The sequence below is a fragment of the Gavia stellata genome, chromosome 4, assembly GCF_030936135.1.
Source record: "Gavia stellata isolate bGavSte3 chromosome 4, bGavSte3.hap2, whole genome shotgun sequence".
Taxonomy (NCBI): domain Eukaryota; kingdom Metazoa; phylum Chordata; class Aves; order Gaviiformes; family Gaviidae; genus Gavia; species Gavia stellata.
Genome location: NC_082597.1, coordinates 38,398,146 through 38,421,378, shown reverse-complemented (window position 1 = coordinate 38,421,378; position 23,233 = coordinate 38,398,146). Strand labels below are relative to the sequence as shown.

General features: G+C 43.4%; 1 protein-coding gene across 1 annotated transcript in view; it reads left to right on the top strand.

Annotated features, from left to right (window-relative positions):
• The first annotated feature begins 19,049 nt into the window (after positions 1-19,049).
• WIF1 (WNT inhibitory factor 1) overlaps positions 19,050-23,233 on the top strand; it is a 45,255-nt gene continuing 41,071 nt past the window's right edge. The window contains exons 1-2 of the mRNA XM_059817172.1: positions 19,050-19,182; positions 19,305-19,444. Of these exons, the coding sequence (XP_059673155.1) occupies positions 19,050-19,182; positions 19,305-19,444 (273 nt within the window). The remainder of the gene's footprint in view (positions 19,183-19,304; positions 19,445-23,233) is intronic.

Below are 23,233 nucleotides of genomic sequence, written 5' to 3'. Positions count from 1 at the left end.
TCCTCTTGTAAAACTCGAAATACTGTAAATGCTGATGTCTTTCTATTTACCTTTTGATTTTTGAGCCTTAAAGTATGCTCAAATCACATTCTCTTAGGAATGTGATGGTAATGAATATGAATGTTAGTGAAGAGTAGGAATGTGCTTTTCCTTTCTTTTTTAATAAAAGTGGAGATTGTCACACAATCGCAGAAGTGCAGGAACTAGTACAGTTACTCTTAAGACAGTATGCATAGGAAGAAATAACTCTTTGCTATGAAAACAAACTGTATTAATCTATTTTTAAACATATTTATACATGTTTTATACAGTTTTTTCAAATACTACATGATAAACGTGAAATAACTTTCTGCTTATAAAACTGAACGGGCTTTTTACTGAGAAAACTAATTTTTAAATATTACAGTTGCTGCCACTATGCTAGTTCTATGTGAACAGACTCACTTGGCATGTCCCTCTTTTAAGTTCTTATTTCTCCCCCTTACAAATTCCGTGCGAGTTTTTGTAATAGAGCGAATCCATCTTTGTTAAAATTAACAGTGGTGTAGTGGTAATAACACATACCATTTGTTTATGTATTGACCATGCCGTTCTGCATGCAAGCCTGTGTGTTTTGCTGATACATCTTTTGCTGATACGCTTTTCTTTCCTGAGGGCATCCCATTAATATCCAAAAGGCTTATGCCATCTCTTGCCTTTGCATTGCTGCTTATTTGTGGCTAAGATGTGGGCACCCACAAGGTAGGTAATGCTCACACTTCCCATTTGGTGCTGGACTGTTTGAATATTGCAACAGTGTGAGCACAGTGTGCTAGATAACCCTACGTCCCGCAAAAAGGTGTGGAATAATTGCTGGAGGTAATTTAGGAATTAAATTTATATTAAAGGTACAGCATTGAAGAAATCTTCAGGGTGAAGTGTGGTGAATATGCAAGGAATCCATCCCACAGAAGTTCCCTAGGCAACCTTAGATGTTGGCAACACCAGGGGAGCTTGGTGCGCTGACTCTAAGAGAAACTACACGGAGGGTGGAGCGGAGTGAAGACATCGCGGCCAGGCTCTGTGATAAGACGGGAACTGGAAGGTACTATGGAACTGACAAGCTGCATATTTACTACCCTGAGCTGCATATTTACCACCCTGAGCCAACAGTCTGTCATTTTTTGACAAAATGCTATCCTTTGGGTGAACTTTGCTCATTATAATCTCATTATAATACCAGAAAACACACCTCCGTCCCAAAGCTACCCACCTCCAAGGTGCGACCACCCCTCACTGAGCTTGCGCTCTGAATTTTTCTTAGTCTATACCTTTAAAAGTAAACGAGAAACTTTTACACCAATTACAATAGAGGTATGTATGACTAGAGTCACTCAAGCTCCACCTGTAAGGACAAATAATATAAAAATGGCTTAAGAGAGGAAGGATGCCAGGGAAGATACCATCACAGACCACCTCTGACACCTGGGATCAGTCGACGGGCTGAGCCTCTCTTCCCCCCCACAGGGACGCTTTTGGGTAAGATTCAAACACTTGGTTATACCGAGTGCTTCCTCGGGAAACTTAGAAATCTCTATAGAGTTGCTTTATAACTTAACGCATTTTTAGCCAGGCTATATTACTCATATTCTTGGTATTTGCACATGCTTTGCAAGCAGTAATTTTATCACCGGCAATCCAAAAGAACTTGTGTATCTGTTGCTTCAATAAACTGCACTATTCAGTAATCTAGCCGTGAGAGTTCTCATTGAATGCCACCAAATCCCTTAAGTGTGGCCGTGCTAGTTCATGGAACGCGACTAGACTGAAAGCGTACAGTGTTACGAGTGTATCTGTAATCGTGAGAGTTCAATACATTGAACGCGACCGGGCTTGTAACATCCTGACGGTGTTACGAGTGTATCCGTAATCGTGAGAGTTCAATACATTGAACGTGACCAGACTTGTAACAGAAAAATTGGGCATCACTCAGAATCTAAGCCTAGCCGCCCCCAGCCCCTCTGATATCTGAGGACAAGCTGGAACGCAAGGGGGTTTATTTTCTGCCAAATTGCCTTGCCCTTTAACGCGACAAAAGGCCATGTATTTCCAGATTACGGTTCTTGCCTAAATGTCCCACAGTAGTTCCACTCCCACAAAGTGTGTGATGGCCTGCTATGACCGTGCAGTTCTTGTCACTAAAAGTGAACCATCTTAGTTTGTAAGTCTGAGACTTCATAAGGCAACAGAATCCCCTCCTGCAGTTAATACTTTGCCTTTTATATAACCTATATTGATCCATAGAATAGCGTGTCCTCAACTGGGTGTTCATCCTTGATCAGGTCATGTAATTCCTGGCTCACTTCATTATGTCTGTATTCCTGGGCACTAGCCATTTTAATGGGACTGTTGGAGGCATTACTGTTGACTCTGTATGTTGAAAATAAATCCACAAAGCAGAACTCCAAATCCTTAAGACTGGCTAAAAAAATGTATTTATTTAAAAAGGACAGTTTATTTACGAATGAGCCTTTCACTAAAATTTGCTTTATGTGTTCAGTTCTTTTCTCAGGAACCAGAATGGCTATGTATATTTATTTTAAAACCTGAACCCGAGCTGTCCAACTCCCCAGGAACTGAGCTTAAAGAAGAATGCCAGCTATTGGAAGACAAGAGATTTCATGACAAAGTGTGACAAAGAAATAATAAGAAAAAAAAACTAATAGGAAAAAAAAAATAATAGAGACAAGGGCTTTAGGAATAAAACAGAGAAATAATAGAGGCTAAAAGCTGATGTTTATTATGGTAGTCAATTTTTACCTTCCAGCCTCTTTTTTTTGGGAAGCTAGCAGAAATATTGTAGTTACAGAGAGGCAGATGTATGAAATCATGAATGCAGATGAATGGTTGAGCGGCCCATCCTGAAGTTATTCAGAGAGAATGGATAAATCTCATAAGTAGGACAGTATCAAAATGTCACTCAGCTGTTGGTCCCTAAAACCTTCTTGCCCTGTTATCTTATGTCTCAGAGTAATTGTTGCTAGAAGACTACTGCATGCTGTAATAGACAGTTCTAAGTGGGTGACAAATCAGTTGTGTAATTCATTCTTTAAAGCATTGCAGTAGATTACAGCCAGAGTTTTTTGTACAAATTTGAAAAGGTAGAAGTGTAGCTGAGCTTGGTAGTCAGGCAGAGTATTTTTCATATTGGTTCAGAATTCTCAACATACAGAAACTCTGGCTAGGTAAAACACACATTTGCCACCCAGAACTGGCGGAGATGCTTCTACACATGTATAATATCCTACCAGCACAGTTGTGGCCAAAAGTCGTGTCAATACACTATTCTGGCTTTTGAGTACCTACTTTCTTATTATTAGGTATCCCTTGCAAATATTTTCAAGGTCTGAGAAATGATAAAAAGTAGAGATGCATCCTTAATCGCAGGAGAATACTGGGAAGGGATCCCATCTGTCTGAAATCCACAGAACCCTGAAAACATGGAGAGGCCTCATTTCCTGCTTTCCTGTACCTTTCTTACTTAAGGAAATACCAGTGAGCGCCATGCAGGATGCAGACATGTTGAATATACCTGATGAGATTTTTTTGTGATGTCCTAAACAACCTTTAATATGGGTGTAGACATGGCACTCTAGCTTGGGACCTTAATAGTGTTTGGTGGCAACATGAAGAGCAGTGTAGATGTAGCCACAAAGAGCTCACTGCTTACAATTACATCCCTGACTTTGATCCAAGGCTATTGTCTTGAAAACATACATTTATTTCATTCATCTAATAACATTTAAAAGAAGAGCCATCATTCATTGAATAAAAAAATGAAGTTTACATTTTACATTTTCATTTAAGGCTAATTGTGTAATGCATTTCTTGTGCCACAAAGCTCTAATTTCAGTTTATTCAATGAATAAGCAGAGTATAAATACATACAACAGACAAAAGTAATCAGATCAAAGAAGTTCAGAATAGGCCCACCATTCTGCTTTCCATCCATGTCATTTGGCTGCTGCAAAGCACTAAATTCAGCGTGTTCCAAACAATTATTGGTATTACTACCTATGCTTGATTAGCACTTGGAAATCTGACCCAGTTTCATTGCTTTCTGGTACCTGGCACTGTGCAAACATAAGAGAAGGTATTACCTATTTGCGTACGCAGTTGCCTCCATTACCTCCCATCTGAACTGGAGGCAAGATACATAAGCAGGAAGCCAGCAGCCCTTAGAAAACGCCATGTTGCTACGGAAAGCACTTGTACATCTCAGCAGCGCAGACTGCCGCAAGCATCTCAGTCTCTCCCGCTCTCAGCTTCTTATGGAGTATTGAATCAATCCTTTTGTTGCTAATGCTCAGTGGTGTGGACCTGACATATTTAAAATATTTCCTTCAGCTGTATAGTTTCCACTGTCAATAACCCCACTCACATAGAAAATTTCTCCCATAGAGGAGGGAAGGACTTCCGTAAGAACCACTCACAGACAATGGGAACAAAGTCACACCGCCCGTAAGGACCACCATTTCCTACTCAAAGTACATGCTGCATTTCTAGAACCTTGTTTTCTCTTGTAAAAATCAAGTACCTTTAGAGAGTGTTAACAACCACCAATTTTTGGCCTACAGGTAAGTTATCCAAATCTCTATCTAAAAGCAGCTTGGTCCTACCTGAACCACAGCTTCTGTGTCACACATCATGGGAGTCTCTAGCATGCACCACACACTCCGGCTGTCTAACACATGTAGATGTTATCATTGCACTCAGTTCCCCTCCGTGAGAATGATGCACTGAAAATTGTCCTTCACCACTGCTTAGCTGTCCTCCCCAAACTATGCTGCTAATGGCTTCTGCCCCATTGCTTCAGCTGCCGTTCTGTGGGGTATGACATGGCAGCAAGCCCAACAGTGCGCCACATTCATCCTTCAAAGGTGCTGAACTCAACACGCCTGGTCACTCAGCAGGGAACATGGGCAGTGCATGGCAGAGAGGACCAGATTGCACCATTTTGAAAGGTGTGTAAGGCATCTGCCTTCTGCTCGGGAAAAGGTGGCTATAACCCCAATACACATTATCCCCCTACTACTCCTCTAAGGTTGACCCAAATGTAAGCAAAGTAAAGTGTTCTTCAGAGCCAGGCTACTTTGACAACACTGCTGAGCATCTTGGTTGGAGAACGGAGGGAGGGATGCCAAGAAACTGATGCCCTGGCCCCACAATGTCCTCCAGGTAGGGGGCTTTTTCTTCTTAACTCTGCATGATCATTACAGGCCAGAGATCTGCCTCTCCTCTTCTATGTCAGACTTCATATGAAGGCTGGATCCTTCAAGTCCAGGGTGTACCATGTAGCATCCTGTCCAAAGGTGTTGTTTAATTTCTCAGACCAGAGACACATCTGACAAGCTACTCTTGGTTATTGTACCTGACCTGAAAAAAGATGGCCTTCACCTTGCTGAACATGCATTAGAACTGTAGTCCTTTTACTGTAAACTGTTGGACCAGCTCCAGTATCACTTCTGGGAAATCCTCACAGCAGCAAAACCCTAGTCCTCTCCCTGCATAGCCAGAAAAGAAGAGCAATGCTTTCTGCCAGCTCTCCAGCTCACCATGCCAGCTCTGCCAGCTCTCCAGCTCACCAGCTCTCCATGCCTCTATGATGAGTTGGGCTAGAGTGAACACCTCCCTTCTCTTCTGGAAAAGAAGCATAAAAGGGGAAAAAACACATAGCAATGAAACAGGGAGACAGAGTATAAATAGGAGAAAGGGTATAAAAAAGAAGTGAGAAAGGGTATAAAAAAGAAGTAAGAAAGGTAAAAGGAATAGAAGAAAGCAGAGGGAACAGCAGAAAATAGTAATAGCAAAATACACAACAAATTAAAAGCCAAATACTGAAAAGACTGCTTTGTACCACATGAGGCTTGGTAGGACAGTGCAGAGGTGCTCTTATGAGGAATCCTAGAGGAAATGTTTGGAGGAGCTGTATGTGCATATGGGATGAGGTAGGGCAGGGGAAAGGTGTTATTCTGCTATTCATCCCCACTGCATAGGGAGCAGTAGGTGGAGGAGTGAACTCTCTTCTCATCCACACCATGACTTCATCTGGAGTGCAGACAGTTGTGCTCCAGATGTCTATGGAAAAGGAAAATAGTATTTGCAAAGCTGAAGAATTGGGGGCCCATAGCGCAGAGGTAATGTACCCTCTGAGCAACAGAATAGAGGCTCCTCTAACTTACCACTTTCTAACATCTACAGACACAGTTTTCCCCTGGCTAAAATTACTCCTTGTGAAAACTTTCTGGGAAAAAATAAACACAGCAAGAAAAATAAAATATTACCTAATATAACAGTGTGCTGAACAAAAAAACTTTCCCCTGCGAAGAACCTGTGAGAAAGAATGAACCATCCATGTATGTGGTCGATGTACTACTGGAGGGTTTTCAGCCAGTTGCGATCTGAAAAAAAAGCTTAAATTAAACATGCACTTCAGTGTTAGCAGAATAAAAGACCCAAATGACTCACCTAAGGTCATAAAGAAGACTGTGGCAGAGCTGTAAACTGAGTTAATGTCATGAAGGCACCAGTCGGGAAATGAAGAGCCTTGTTCTTTGCTCTTGGCTCTGCCACTGACTTGCTGTGTGGCAAATCACTTCCTCTTCAGGTGACTCAGTTTCTTCCATAGGCAAATGGAAATAATGATTCATCTTTGTAGAAGTCCTTTAAGAATGAAGATGGAAAATGTTATAGAAGAGTGAAGTAGGGATTCCATTCCAGTGCTCTCCCCAGCCCATCCCTTGTCCTCTTCTTACTGGATTTTTTGGAGAATGATGTCTTTGTTACTATGAATGGTTTTCTTGTTAGAGATGATAAAGCTGCAAATTGTATAGCAAAAGCATATTAATGAATTAAATGCTGGATGACTTCTATTATATGCTATAAACAAACAGAAGGTGTGGTAAAAGAAAATTATCTATGTTGCAGAGTCAGTCAGGCAAAAAATGAAATGCCAGTTCACTACTCAATCTGGAGGAAAAAGTAGTATGTGACTAAGTAATTTTAAAAGTTGTCATAATACAAGCAGAAACAGGGTTGGCATGTATTATTAGACCCTTAGAGGTGTGCTGAAACAGGCACAGATAGAAGAACTGAATGAACATGTTAGATCATAAAAGGAAGATTATAAAGTCAACAACCTACTCAAAAAGTAAAATGGGGCAAACCAAAGTTTTCAAATGAGCCTTTTGTAATGTATTCCTTATCTTCCAAGTGTCCAAGTTCAGATGTACATAAGACCAGTTTCTAGAAATGCTAATCATTCACAAATCTAAATGAAATTAATTGGAAAACCGTCTAGAAAAATATAGGAGGGAAATTTTTTCCAACTAAGATCTATAACAGCTCTTATTAATTACTTGAATGAAAGTTTTCAATATTGTACATGCACCATTTGCAACCTAGTGTACACCTGCTATTTGTTATAACCATATGAAAATCTACAAACAGCCAATTAGCCAGCTGTATCTCATATTGACCAGGACGGTACCTTCAAATTAATGCTTAAATCTACATTTTACATATGCAACTGAACATACATAATTTAGAAATGATGTTTCAACTTCATTTATAAAATGTTTTAAACCCTCTGGCATTGAGAATATTGTGCAATCTCAGTAAAAACAATATCCAATAGGTCTTAAACCTAATTTTGTTTTTGCTCTTACCCAAGCAAGTTTTCCATGCTCCTTTACCCTAAGCTCAAGGACAACTCCATGCCCATTCTTAGATACATCCGGACCTATTTTAGTCATCTGAAAGAATATAAATATATGTATGAAGCTGAATTGTTCCATGAAAACAGTAGTTGCTTCAATTGCTTCCATATATTTTGCATTATGTTATGACATTTATTTTATATCACTGCCTTGTGATTTGGTTTTAGCTTTCTTTTCTAACATATCTTTGCTTTCCATGGCTTTTTCACTGACTCTCTGGAGCATTTCCTATTTAAATTATCATTTACTGAAGCCATACTTTAGGACCTATTACTCCTTGCTCCTTCCCCTAGGAAACATTTTCCTATGCACAGTTCAGCATTTTTATATCATTTGACATCATTCATATTGACACTGTGTTGGCTGTACAAGTTCCCTCATTCATTCCATTAACTGTGGAAGTCTGGGCCCTTTTAAATCTATCTGCAGTTGTCATTAGGATTTTCTGAAGAACTCACGCCAGGCAAAAGACTCTAAATACATGTTGTAGACAACGTATACATTTTAACACTCTCGTTATCCATCTGTTGCTCTCAGAATTCATGTTTTACTTTCAACTTTTCCATAATCTCACATTATTTCTTCTCCTTTTGACATCTGGTAATGCTGTAGTGCTGTAACTTATGTAATGAATGGATTGCTGAGTATACATACAAATTCCAGATACTGTGTCACTCCCTTCACCACATCTCTTCCTTGTATGGGTTTCTGTATTGGATTTATTTGTCTTACCATACCCACACTGCCTCGCCTGTTTGGTACTCACTGTGGGGTACTCAGTACTACATGAACTATGCAATTCAAGAACATGCTGTGTGTAAAGGAGAACAGTAATCTATTGACAAACATGCTACGAGGTTGCTGTTCTCAGTCTGCTTCAGGTGCTGCCTCTGTAGTTTGGAACCAAAAAGGCTCTTGTTCATTCTCTACAATCTGCCACATGTGTAAAAGTATTTCTGGGTCCTGCCTATTGAGCAAACCTCCATCTCCAGGAACGAATATGTCAAAGAGAAATCCCAGCGTTGAGCTTTGTAAGCAGTGTAGTCACAGAATCACAGAATCACAAAGTTTGGAAAACACCTGTAAGATCAAGTCCAACCATCAACCCAACACCACCATGCCCATTAAACCATGTCCCACAATGCCATGTCCACACGCTCCTTGAACACCTCCAGTGATGGTGACTCCACCGCTTCCCTGGGCAGCCTGTTCCAGTGTTTCACCGCTCTCTCAGTAAAGAATTTTTTCCTAATATCCAGCCTAAACCTCCCCTGGTGCAACTTGAGGCACTTGAGGCTGGTCTCTTCTCCCAAGTGACCAGTGATAGAACGAGAGGAAATGGAAAAGAGTGATGAGGTCTCCCCTCAGCCTCCTCTTCTCCAGACTGAACAACCCCAGTTCCCTCAACCGCTCCTCGTAAGACTTGTGCTCCAGACCCCTCACCAGCTTCGTTGCCCTTCTCTGGACACGCTCCAGCACCTCAATGTCCTTCTTGTAGTGAGGGGCCCAAAACTGAACACAGTAGTTGAGATGCGGCCTCACCAGCACCGAGTACAGGGGCACGATCACCTCCCTACTCCTGCTGGCCACACTGTTTCTGATACAGGCCAGGATGCCGTTGGCCTTCTTGGCCACCTGGGCACACTGCTGGCTCATCTTCAGCCGGCTGTTGATCAACACCCCCAGGTCCTTTTCTGCAGGGCAGCTTTCCGGCAGTCCTTTTGTATCTTGTTCAGGCACCCGCTGTCACTACCTGCCATAGACACAAACCCCAAAGTCCTCTGGAATGCCTACTGCTTTCAGTAAAAAAGCAGCAACAGCCTTCTACGGAGATTCTGAATTCTTTTATTTTCTCAGAGTACCCTATTTTAATTAGATAATTTTCAGATGTGTCACTGAGTAAATATAGAAGAAATTTAATGCAATTAAAAAGGTTTGTAATTATTGTGTTTAATGCCAGGCATGTCATATTCTCTTGCTGATTGGATCCTCTCATATTTTTTGAATTTGCCAACACCCTGTCCTTCTACATATGTTACTGCATTTCTTCTCTCAGCTTTCTTCCCTGCCGGTCGAGGATTACAACCCTTGGCATTCAGTTCCTCAGCTCCTTTACCCTTCATTACCAAAGGGACTGAAAAGCCTTTGCCCTCATTCCAGATGTTTTGATTCTCTGCACCCACTCCCTCACAAAACCCACCTCTTAGTCTGCCCCATGCCGAGGCAGCGGAAAGTCCACAAAGATTTTATTCCCTCATGTGCAAGAAATTAAGCTTAGCAAGTGTAATAACCATTATCAGTTAGAAAACAAGAAGTGGCACATGAATGGTCCAGGGAACAGAGAAGTCAAAACTTCTGTGGCAGAAAATAATTTGCTGGGGAAGGAATATTCCACAATTAGAGAATGTAAGAGGCCCTAATTAGAAGTTTATGATTTTCATGTTATAGTTCTCTGTTGTTTCAGATTACCCCAGAGTGGTGATTTTTTTCCTCCATCTAGCTTTATCTACAGTTCAACATACTTCACTTATTTCTAAGTGATGTTATGTTACACAGTTTCCCTTGTATTGAGACATGTCGGTATACCTTTGCCTACTTGCCATGTAAGCAGAACTGCCGCATGTCCTACCTTCTGCTAACACGTGGATTTTGAGTGGGGCTCCTAAAAATCACTTCTTCCGGGTTTCTCACGTGTATGCTCCCATATCGCTGGCTGCATGGTAAGGAAAGCAACAAAACTAAGGAATCCAAGGGATTTTGCTCCAAGGAGAAAAGTAACTGTATTCCCTTTTCTGTAAAGACATGGCCAATAGGCTGTGTTTTTTTAAAAAAGTGTCAGGAAAGGAAGAGCTGACAAATGAGCAGCTCCCCACAGTGTCATACTCCTGACACCACCTAAAATCCACACACATGAAACGCGGGGTCCAGGCGGTCCCACTCCGAACATGAACCACTTGATGTTCTGTTGTATCTCCTGATGCTGTCGGGAGAGCTGTGCGGCGTGGCGGCACGGCGGCCCGAGGCAATGCCGCAGCAGCAGCTACACAGTCATTCCAGTAAGAGGGGGCCACCAAAGATATATCATGAGACAGAAATTCTGGCCGCATTAGGTCAACGGCAGTTTTACCACTGCCTTTATTTAGGCTAGGATGGCATCCCATGGGCCTGACACATATTGTACCGGAACTCTGAACTGAGTATCAGGATCCCTGCCCACCCTGGCTCGCCTGTCTCCTTGCCAGTTCCAGCATGGGGAAGGTCTGAACTGGGAGATGAATGGGGCCGTGCTCCCCTTTCTTTAGAGCTGTTCAAAGTATTGTGTAGCTTCTCATACAGCATGTCTGGATCCAGCTCTGCATAGTGTTCAAAGGCAGCAGGAGAACGCAGTTGAATGGCTGCGCTTCAAAAATCACATGATTTTTGGATTATTTTGTTCTCCCATGCACTTTGATGCCAGAGGGGAACATATGGCCCAAAGTGATTTTTTCCCACTTTACAATTCACATATTCTTTACCATATGCGAGGCATTATTTCATGCTATGGCATCTATAATCCCTCCCACGTCTATTCTTCCCTACCACAGGGTAGACAATATAAATTTTATCTTTCTGCTCCTAAGGCACTGTCACTTTGATGGTCTTTTCAGAGTTGGCTATAGTTTTCCAAGAATGATGCTAAAAGATTTTTATGTACTTTTTGATTATTCCCCTGAGAAATTGTAACGATACCTTTAGTTTTAACTTTGATTCTGTGGGCGCTTAAAGCTTTCTTGCCTGGCAAGTCACAGACCACTTGATCAGTTATCAAAGAAGCTTGCATGATCCCATAGTCACAGAATTAGAGCTTTTAATCTCCCGTGTATGACATATGCATCAAAGGCTTTGTGGGCAGCCACATTCAGCAACAAATGATACAGCTCTTATACATTTAATTCCTTTTCAGCGAGCAATATTTATCCAATCTACCCATTATCTCCTCCAATAGATGTAGATGTTAAACCCTCTGAAGCTGATGTTGCAGGTAAGTAACTTTCATGAGAGATTGCTTCTTTTGCTACAATACAAGAATAATTTTGTAAAGGATTAGTTTCTGTCAGCTGTTATTATGTTCTCTGTCATTTCTAAGGCAGAAACTTAATTGTATCCGCTCTTCTATCCTTCTTCCCTTTTATTTTTTACTTTGCTAAGATCTTGTAGCTTTCTCTCTAAAACCCCACTAAATTCAGTGTTGCTTAGCATAAAACAATGTCCACTAGATTGGAAAACGTAAATCCCAGTACCGCTTCATAAGATCTAAGAAGATTTGTCCCAAACAGACATAAGCAACTGAGATTGTTGAAAAAGAGCTAAAAGAGAGTTAGTTTATGCAGAAATGGGATAATGAACAATACTGGCAACCTCAGAGGGTCCTGAATCTAACATAGCCTGGATTACTACAGTTTGCATCTTGTGACTGATTGATTTTCTCTCTGAGAAGGTGTAATCTTCGACTGAAGTTTGCCCTGCATTTGAGGACATCTGGGGAAAAGGTCTCTTTTCCATGTCATTCTCTTATATGTAATAACGCATAAGGAGAGATGGCACTTCTGTCATAGACAGGACATTTAGAGGATGTCTCTTTTTTTCTGCTCTACTACTAACTACTTGCAGTAAGATATTAAATACGCTTTGAAACCTATATTTGTCTGTCAAAATTGGTAGAAATCAACTACTAAGTTCACAGACACTGTAGTTGCATAGATGTTGTTTCCATAGGAAACCAAGCTAAAAACCAAAACAATGCTCTCAAGAAAAATCAGTGGTGTGGCCTCAGCTGGAATCCTGCCAACAGCACTTGCCAACGTATCTCTAAAAAGAGTATTGCAAAGGTAGCAGGTATCGAGAGAAGGGGAAAAAGAATGGCCAAGAACATGGAAGAGATCTGATATAAAGAGAAAGCAAGGATGTGCACTGTAGGGAAGAGACAAGCAGCTTGAGTCATGATAATATTTAGAGCATTAAGTAGCGGAGAGCAGAAGGATAAGTAAGCAGAAGTCTGCAAAACAAGGGAATGCTCGTGGAAAATAAAATAAGGCAATTCAAAACTGGGAGCAGATTTCCCCTTCACCCCCAGAATGGCCAGTTAGACTCCGGAGTTCATTGTGTCTGAGAACAGCTAAAACCAGTGCCCGAAACAGCCTGGCAGCCTCCTGGCAGCCTCCCACGCTTCCCAAAGCTGAGACTCTGCAATGGTCCAGGTCCGTGCTGCCAGCCGGCGTCCTGGCCCTCCACCTACTCCTGCCTGCAAGAAGTGCCGAGCTCAAGTCCTGAGCCGGAGCATCCCCTCGGCGAGCTCTGTTCCCATGAAAGTAGGGCAAACAGCTGCCCTTTGTATCACCCCAGAAGTCCACCCTGGTAAACAGAGTGACACAATTAAACAGGATTTTTCCTTCTTCTGCAGAAGAACTGGTGTGGGCCACCAGAACCTGGACCATCTGCCTAAGCGAAGGCTGCCATTTCTAGGCAATGTTCTGTCCTCTCTCAAACAGTGCAGGACAAAACACCTTGTTGAGGAGGTCATGTTCTCCTCATTCTCTAGAAAGTACTACAGAAGTTTCATAAATGCAAGGAATAACAGGAAACTCATAGAAATAGTTTTATATATATGTATTTAAATATAAAGTTTTCCTTTTAATTATTTCTGATAATATTTCACAACTAAATACTTCAATGCAACTTGGATAGATTAATTTAATTTTTAAGTCCAATTGCCAATCTTATAAATAGGAAAGGTACAATGAATTATGTTAATACTAAATGAATGTAACTGTTTAGTATGTTTTTCAGTTGTTTTAAAGTCATACAATTTTCATCATATAATTATTTTTCAATGAAAAAATTGACAATCAAGATTTGAGAAAATTGAAACAATTGAAAATATACTTGCATGGAAGTTATTTATAAAAATGCAATAAAACAAAAAAAAGGTCTACTTTTCTTTGTTTAAAATTACTTTGGTCTGACAGTTTCGAAACAAGTATTCACATCTCAGTCAAACACAAAATCAGTTTCAGAAACGGAACTTGCAACTTGAAGCAAAGTTAGAAGTCATGTCATCAGGAGAAAGAGCTGGGAACTGATGCTTTCAGGCTAATAGCAATGGTCAATTTTGGGATTAATTGGGAAAATAGTGGACACTGTTTCTTTTAAAAATTAAATCATTAAAGTCTAAATTTACTACAGTCTATTAAAATAATGAAAATTACAATTAAAATTAATGAAATTAAAGCAGTGCATATTTGCTACTGCAGTTTAAAAGGTTAGGTTGGCTTTTTTTAAAAGCTGAGAAATGGCACACAAGTTATAACCCACCCAGCATTTAAAACATTGCAAATTCAATGATTCAAAACTTTTAAAACTCCCAGAATGAAGAGCGTGCATCTAACACGTGTTCATGCATCATAAGATGGTAGCTAATAATACAATTGCAGAAAACAAACAATGCTTACTTGATACTCAGTTTTCTCCACACTCTTCTTCTGGCCCTGATCTTCCCTGCTATACCATCCTTTTCAAAGACAGCATTATACATTTTTGCACCACCTCTGTGATTACCTGCCTGGATTCTGGGATTCTGTAGACAAGACCGAAGATCTGATGTCAGGCACCCAGGAATGAAGAACAAGAACTGGTGACCACCCGGGAAAAAGAATGAAGTAACTTGTCTATTGCCGCATAGGAACGTGACAGAAACAAGGACAAGGACGTCTCTCTCTAACTTCTTTAGTGATGTGATCATTTTTACTTCTGCAAACTCCTGTCTCATTTGCTGTACACTTTTCAACTTCAGCAACAAATAAGTTGATGAAGTCTTCTTCAGTACCCAGCCTGGTTCAAAGCCAGATTAATTCCATGCTCTCCAATGGATGAGCCAGGACTATTGTAGGAAAAGAAATGGAACAGATAATGGACTGTATCATAAATGATATAAAATAGGAGACCTCTCCTGCCTCTAGAGTGTGCAACCTTACAACCTTCAGAGTGTTGCTTTAAGATAGTTTTTAATACTACAATATAGACTATGTTCTAAAATAAATAACTGGAATGTTATATTCAGAAGAATTGAAGGTGGAGTCTTTGATTTCCCATTCGAAATTTCAGAAACTTCAACATATTCCAATTCCAGCAAAACTTACTTTTCTAATAAGAATAGTTCTATGATTTTTTTTTTCCTGCCAGCTCTTAATGCCGGTTGTTTTGGCCTAACCAGCAAGAATTTACAGGGATCTAATTCACAAAATCACAGAATCACTAAGGTTGGAAAAGACCTGTAAGATCATCAAGTCCGAATAAACTTTGTTTCTGCTGAAACTGGCAGGAATTTTGTGATTCACTTCAGTGAAGTAAACCCGGTGAAGACTGAGTACTTCTGAAAATCCTGCTGCAATTTGGCATCTTTTCCCTTATTTAAATTATGCAGGTGTTAGTTATTATCTACAAATGTTCACCACAAAGAAACAACTAAATAAAAAATATATTTACTATTTCTGTACACCTGAGGGGAAGCAGCATCTGTAACCTTTGGGATGAAAATTATCACCTCAGGCCATATTTATGCCCATTACTGTTGTTATTTATGCCTTTTTCTCCCTCTTTTTATATTACTTATAACTGACGATCAAAGGGCATCAGGCACTGACTTCCATATCCCTCCCTGGATATATCATCATTCAAACCATCCATTCATTAATTCCTTCCAAGGCTGTCATCGGGGGGATGCTGTCAGTTGCAATGAATGTCAGAGCAGGCCACAAATCCACTACAGATGCATTCCTATGAAAGTTAGTGGATCTTGAAGCCACATTCACAACGTAGTTCTGTTTTCATGTATATTTTCCCTTTCATTAAACAAAGAACCATGACACGTTTGCTTTCCCAAGTATATTCCAATCCACTCTCCCCAGTGCTCTCAACTCACTTAAAAAGTGACTATTAGGTGAGGAAATATGTCATGTGAATTAGGAGAAAGAGACATTTAAATAAGGGATCTAGAAGAAACGTAACAAGCTTTTACCTAGATCTTCACGTTGAATGCAAGCAGGCAGTATGACCACAAGCTTTGCAAACCATATTATCAATGAATCTCATTGTGGTACAATACTACAGTGGAGAGAAACTGGGGAGAACAGGCACTGCAGTGCAGCAGGCCAGCCTCAGCATGAACGCAGGGCTCACCGAAGCCCTGGTAGGTGTAGCTGGAGAAAAGACAACACAGTGCAAACATGTATCGAGGTGTGTACGGGCTAGGATAGTCTGTAGATACAAACACATACCCACTGAGGAGTATCTCAATCACTTACTACTTACTTCTGCAGAAAGTAAGCTGATGGCTACTGCATTTTTTACTCAGGAGTGTTTATATTGTACCACCAGAAATGATGTTCCAGGGTTATCACTTGGCAGTTAAATTCCCTTCCTTTGCTACATCTTAAGAAAGCCCCGTTGAGCGATAACTAACAATGTAAATCATTGTGTTAGAATATACAAAATTCTTACCTATATTAAGGTCCCATTTTAACCTCTTTCTAAAAGCTTTGTAGTTCGGCTATTTTTTCCCCACTGCATGTCTCTTTAGTCCCAAATGTAAAATGGCTTGTATACTTTGAAGCTAAGAAAAATTAATCGTATTTCATTCTTAAAACCAGAATATTTTTCTGCTTTCTAAAATCAAATCCATTAGCAGTAAATTTCCAAAGCAATTAATAGCTGTTCTCTTATAGCGATCTCAAATCTCCACATGGTACAGCTTCATTTGGCACGGGGCTTTTCTGAACATCCGTTGAAAGCCATTCTCTCCACCTGCTTGTCAGATTATTCAGAAGGGTCCCTGACAGCCCAGCCTGCGGGATAAGACCCCCACCGCAGCTCCCGCCCCCGGGGCTCGCAGGGGACGGCTGCGGCCGGCAGAGGGCGGCCTCGCACCGGGCCTCGCGGGGTCCCCGCCCGCGGCGGGGCGGGGGGGGGCGGGGGGGGGCAGCGTTCCCGCAGCGGGCAGGAGGAGGCGACACACCGGCCAAGCGCTTTCGGCAGGCGGGAAGCCGGAATTCGAGAGCAACCTCACCCACGGGTGTTATCCTTCTAACCGTATATAGAGTCAGTTAGGGGTAAGCGCAGGCGAGTGCGTAAGGTAAAACGCGTTTTGCACAGAGTAAATAATAACAAATAATAAAAAGGAGTAAATAATTCACCCTTATCCAATAAGCATCTAGAGATGGGGCATTTCTCTTAGAGTACACACGCTGACTCCAGGTTTTGGAGCCTAAGCTTTTCCGGCTGGGCAAGTCACTAGGGAACCACCCGAGGATTTAGGAGAACTGTATTCCAGCCTACATTTGCCCGCAAATGTGTTCCTCGGGTACACGTCACAGAATCATTAAGGTTGGAAAACTTGCGCAAGTCACTCTCTCCCCGTGTCCCAGCTCCTCACCTGTGAAACGCAGTGAAGCCGGGAGGAAACGTGTGTGAAAGTGTTGGGAGGTGCACAGGTGCCTTACGCGTACTTGTAGAGTAGGAAAATGTAGAGACGTTGTTTTAATGTTGTGCTTCGTAATTACACGGGATTTATGAATGTACACCTAGATATATACTCATACACACAATACGTAAATATGTGTGTTTCTTTCTGGCACACGTGTGCTGTTCTGGGAAATCTGACAATAAAATGCTGAGCGGACAGAACGACGGAAATGAGGGAGAGGTACCTACTCCAGGACAGGAACAGCCACACGGGATTAGTGAAGTGATCCATCGACAGCGGCAGGAGTTTCCGCAGAAGGAGACGCGGGAAAACTCACAGTACAGTGTGTCACTAGGAGGGCGAGGTTATTTCATGTGTTGAACCATAAACCTTTTGCTTAAAAAAACCCCACCATTACCACTTCGGCTATGCCCTCTGACATGAAAAGGAAAAACAATGACAGAGCTCGGTACCTTTTCCCCGTGTGTAAGCTGACTTGGCAAACTCCACTCAAACAGATCTCTCTGGAAAAGCAAGACCAACTTCATGTTGTTTCCCGTGACCTGAAGAATTCCGTTTCAGGCAGTTAATCCAGAGGTAACTTTTGCAGTCACGCTACCAGCATGGCAGCATCCAAGGCAGCGTTGATGGGCAGAAAATACCCTCCAGCTCCTTCCAGAATATTACAGACAGAAACTTGGGAGTTCTACTCAAACTTTATCTATCCTGGTTAGTTTTAGCTTTTTAAAAAAGGCTTGCTTTTTTCTTATGAAAGAATCCAAAAAATTTTTTTATTCCTTTAAAAGGCATGATTCTGTTTGAATAACTTTTTGAACAGAAAATTCTTTCAGCTTTACCAAATCTCTACGCTGAGCCAGTTCCAGTTTCTGTGTAAATGGCAACACTTCAGTGTTTTTCAGAGTCTCCACTCTTCCCGAGACCTTCAGACAAACGCAAGGTGAAAGCCTTTTCTCTCCTCAGCACATTGCCCCACTCGCCGCGCGGTTCCCTAGAGCTGGAAGAGCCATCCCTGCTGCACCGTCCTGCCGATGGCTCGCTCTGCGGCCTGACCTGCCAGCGCGGGTGGGCGCCTTGCCCAGCTTTGCCGGACCCCACTGGCAGCCCCTGCCCGGCTGCACCCGCACACCATCTCGGTGATGCTTCCCGACCCCCCCCAAACACGGCGCATGGCAGGTGACCGCTACGTACAAACGTCGTTTCTAAACGCAGGCGTGAGTTTCGTCAGCGATGCTTCTGTGCCTGCGGTGGTGCCACCTCGATGGCCAGGGTGCCGACGGCGCCCCTGCGGGGGAACATGGGGAGAAGGGCGGGACAGGCGGCACCTCGTGCACAGCATGTGCCGGGCGCGGTGGCACGTCCCCCGTGACAGAGGAGGCGCCGGTCACGCACCGCGTCCCGGCACTCGGCTGTGCCCGTGCAGCAGCGGGCGGCCACCTGAAGCCCGGGGGAGCGGAGGGCGGACTGCCTGACCGCGCCGTCGCTACACGTTGCACCGCCGCGCAGCCGCCCTCCGCCGCGGGGGAAGGAGCACGCCTGAAGCCGTTCGCACGCACCGAGCTCCTTGCCGCCGGCAGGAAGCCGTGCGCGGCCGCGACGGCGCCCGCCGCCCTCCCCGTGCCCGCCCCGCCCCGCGCCCCCCTCCCGCCGCCGCCGCCGCCGGGGCCGCCCCGCGCCTGTGGGCGCGCAGCGGCAGAGGGCAGGCGCGGCCGGAGCGGCGGCCGGAGCGGCAGGCGGCGAGCCCCGGGCGCGGCGGGCGGGCGGGCGGTGCGCGGAGCATGGCCCCGGCGGGGCGGCTGTGCGCCGCGCTGCTCTGCGGCGCCCTCAGCCTCTGCAGCCTGCGGGCCGCGCCGCGGCAGCCCGACACGCTCTACATGTGGATCGACGCCCAGCAAGCGCGGGTCCTCATCGGTAAGCGGGGCCGCTCCCCCAGCCGGCTGCCGCCGCGGGGGCGGCCGAGCGGCGGGCGGGAGCCCTGCGCGGAGCCGGGCTCGGCGGGGCTGCCGCCCATCGCGCGCCTTTGCCTTTCGCAGGCTTCGAGGAGGATATTCTGATCGTGTCCGAGGGGAAGATGGCCCCGTTCACCCACGACTTCAGGAAAGCCCAGCAGAGGATGCCCGCCATCCCCGTCGGCATCCACGCCATGAACTTCACCTGGCAGGCAACGGGACGGGTAGGTGCCGAGAGGGGGCCGCGGCGAGGGGCGGGGGCGGCTCGTTAAACCCAGGCAGGTGGCTTGGCTTTGGAACAGGCGAGGAAACCCTCTCCGAGGCGTGCCAGGGCGGCCCCGGCTGTGGGTCGCCTGCCGTCGTGCCCCTCGCCGGACCCGCGCGGGCAGCGCCTTGGACCGCGGCGTCCCGCGGCGTCCCGCGGCGCGGGCAGGTTCGGGCAGCGGGGAACGCGGGAGGCAGAGGGCGGTGGGGAGGGCTCGGGGCGCAGCGAGAAACGCGGCCGGATCGCTGGGAAAGCGTGTTTGAAGGCGGGTCTGCGGAGCGCACGGGAGAGCCGGGTGTCTCGGGCGCTGGAGAAGCCGGCAGGCCGGTGAGGCCAGGGCAGGCAGGCAGAGTTCGCGAGGAAGACACCCGTTGCCTTTACTTCTAATAAAATTTTACCTGACAGCAGTTATATGGATGCAATTTTCTTTCAACTTTCTTTAGCTTATGGACTTGCACTACAGCTTATTCATTGATCTCGATTTACTAAGTGTGCACGCTTAATGTGTAGTTCTCATAGATAATAATTCTCTAATTTTACCAAGTTTAATTGCAAAACCATGTAAATCTGCAGTGTATTGAATGCCTTTGGAGTCTTTTCTTGAAAAGATAAGAATGCATGACATTTTCATGAAGAAACATGCATGATTTGACACACTGACAGCATATGTTAAATTTGCATGAAGCTGAAACATGTTAGCATACATTGTCATGGATACAGAAAAAACTCATTGTAACGTAAAAACGATGGATGAAATTAACTCACTTTTACAATGCTGAACATTGGTTTTATACAATAAAGAGCTCGGTAGAGATGAAGCAATATTTACCTTCAAATATTCAGTGAAAATTGGTTGTGTAATTCTGCTAATTGCAGCTTCAGAAATTTGGTTGTGGTTTGGGTTGTTTTAAAACACTCTTTCTAACTACAGGACTTGTTTGTCTTTGAGGTCTTGTCTGAGGCCCTTGTAATTTTTGCTATCCTCACAAAGCCTTTGACTTTAGGAAGCGTTTCACCTCCCCTTTTGGAGAGGGAGGGGAATGTGGAGAGACAAAAGTTAGTCACAAAGGCTAAGTGACTTGCTCAAGGTCTTTGGCATTCCAGTCCGGCTTTACAGAGAAAACAACTTTGTACGCCAAGGGTTGGCGTTTAAATACCTAGAAATAATTAGTGTGGTTTGGGACTATATTTCCTGCTCCATTTCTCTGCCACCTTCAGTTGCTGTCCATGAAAAAACTACCTCTTTTTGGAAAGGAGGATTGAGATGTTAGATGGAACCCTGTCCTCTTTCTCTTGTCCTCCTTTCTTGTGCTCTCCTCTCCCTCCTTTGCTGCCTACAGGTAGCTCATTAGGAAAAGGTGATTGTAACACTGGTTGCAGTGAGAAGAGTCACAGGCCTAAAGACAGCGTAGACAAGTGTTCCTCTTGATGCAATTTGCAGGATGAAATCCCTTCTGAGCAGCAGCGAAGCTGTTTAGCCCATTATTCCTCCTCCTCTTTGCTGAATTCCTGTTAGACAAAACATAATTAGTAAGTGAAATACCTAAATGGTTTAAGTAACATCATTGCACTACTCTGTTCCTAGAACAGTGTGTCAACTTTCAGATATTTATGGGTCAAACAAGTGTTAAAACTGAGAAACTCTGCATTTGGAGATTTTATAATCCCATCTATCTACCTCTTACAAGTTCATCTGGGTGTATAGTCAATATAAACATTGGCACTCCAGTCTTACGGCTGGGGGTATTTAGATACTTATGCAGGCCTGCAGATGAAGAGCAGGATTTCAGCCAGCAGCCTAAGCTAAGGAAGGAGTTTCAACCCCCTATTGTTTTAGGAGTTGGGGAAAAAATGGACGTACTTAGCATCCTAGAGAAAATGTCTACTTTTTGGTATCACAAACAGTCCTGTTGCGTTTTGTATCCCTTAGAGGTGTTTGAGTACAGCTGCCTGTTACTCACAGTTCTTGTCATCCTCTGTGGAAACTAGGGCACTTACTGTCCCTGTGCCACCCAGCCCTTTACATGATGAGAAGGGGCAGGAAAAAACATGAGTATTTCTTCTGTAGCCCATAGGGCAACATCATCATTGCCCACAGTAGTGTTGCAAAGGCAAGTAGGATAAAAGTTGTCTGTGGCAAAAGAATAGAGTTTCTCCAGAATTTCCAGTATTTATGAGGGGAAGAAATGAGTAAATTTTAACAGGGTTTTTTTCAGTATTCTGTTTTGGTTTTAAGCATACATGTTCTTAGAAGTTTTCATTGACACGTCCAGGAAAGTACTAAATACTTGCTACCTTTATTCTGGCAGAATACTTTTTTCTGGGAATTTCCTAAGTCAGGGAAAGGAGAGGAGAGGAAAGGAAAGGAGAGGAAAGGAAAGGAGAGGAAAGGAAGAAGGAAAGGAAAGGAAGAAGGAAAGGAAGAAGGAAAGGAAAGGAAGAAGGAAAGGAAGAAGGAAAGGAAAGGAAGAAGGAAAGGAAAGGAAGAAGGAAAGGAAAGGAAGAAGGAAAGGAAAGGAAGAAGGAAAGGAAAGGAAGAAGGAAAAGAAATGGAGGCTAGTACTCTCTGAAAGAAGAAAGGCATTCAAGATACTGGAAGTACTAGACTGCTTTCTGTAAAACAACTGTTAACTAGCATACAGTTGTCTCCTGTTTGGTAAAACTGAAATTATTTCTTCTGTGAGCCTTGTATCTTGTGCCTCATAGACTTCTTAACCTTGTATCCCACTTGAGACTGGAAGATGTTTGTCTATGGCTCCAAAGTTTTGGGGGCTGTCGGTAGTATATGCCACAGCCTCTAGCAGTAGTCGCTAGACCCTTTTTGTGTCTATAGATACCAGACTTCTCCTGAGTAGGTACAGGAGATCCTGTCTGTGTCATTACCTGGTTCCTAGCCCTGATACCAACAAGACAGGGGAGTGAGAGAGCGGCTGGGTGGGTGCCGGGCAGACAGCCAAGGTCAACCCACCACACCTGGGATCTCCAACAGGGTGGGGCTAAGTCTCTCCTGACATGCACCTTTCATCCCTGTTTACACCTGTGGAAAGTGGGTATAAATATCCTGTGGGTAGATCCCATCTACCTGCTCCTGGGATAAATAATGATCCAAGTTGTAGGTGAGTAAATAATCCCACCCAGGGAGTGGCAATACTTCTCAGTCCTGCACTGCTGTGTATGTCCATATTCTAGTTCAAAAATGTCTGTTGAAAGGAACATTTTAAGGACTAGATTATACCTGTGTTCTATGTAAACTGAAGTGGTAAAAACCCACTACATTTAGATGTTACATTTCTAATACAGTGGCCTTTGTGCCCTGGATCTGTTTTATGTGGAAAAGATTTTGCATGGTAAACAAACAGCCATTTTCGCTAGAAAACATTAACTAAAGAAAATCCTTAGTTGCTTTTAGTCCTTAGTCCATTAGTTCTAATTAATTATTAGGAAATATTAGGGGAAACCCAAAATTTAAGGGTCTGAAGGTGCTGAATACCTACTTTTTCTGGTGAAGTCAGGACGAGCCGGGGGCTACGAGAAGTCCAGAGTACTGCGGAATGGGATTGTTATGGTTTTATGCACTTTATGTTTTTACCTATGAATTTTAATGGAAGATTACAGATGTTATGTTCTCTTCACAAAAAATGTAATCTGGGTAAATTGGTAGTTACAAAGTTGCGCCTTGATTTGAAAGTTTTAAAAAAGCAAAAATCAGTGGTAATATGTGGCAAACAGTAGGCATCTGTGTAACCAC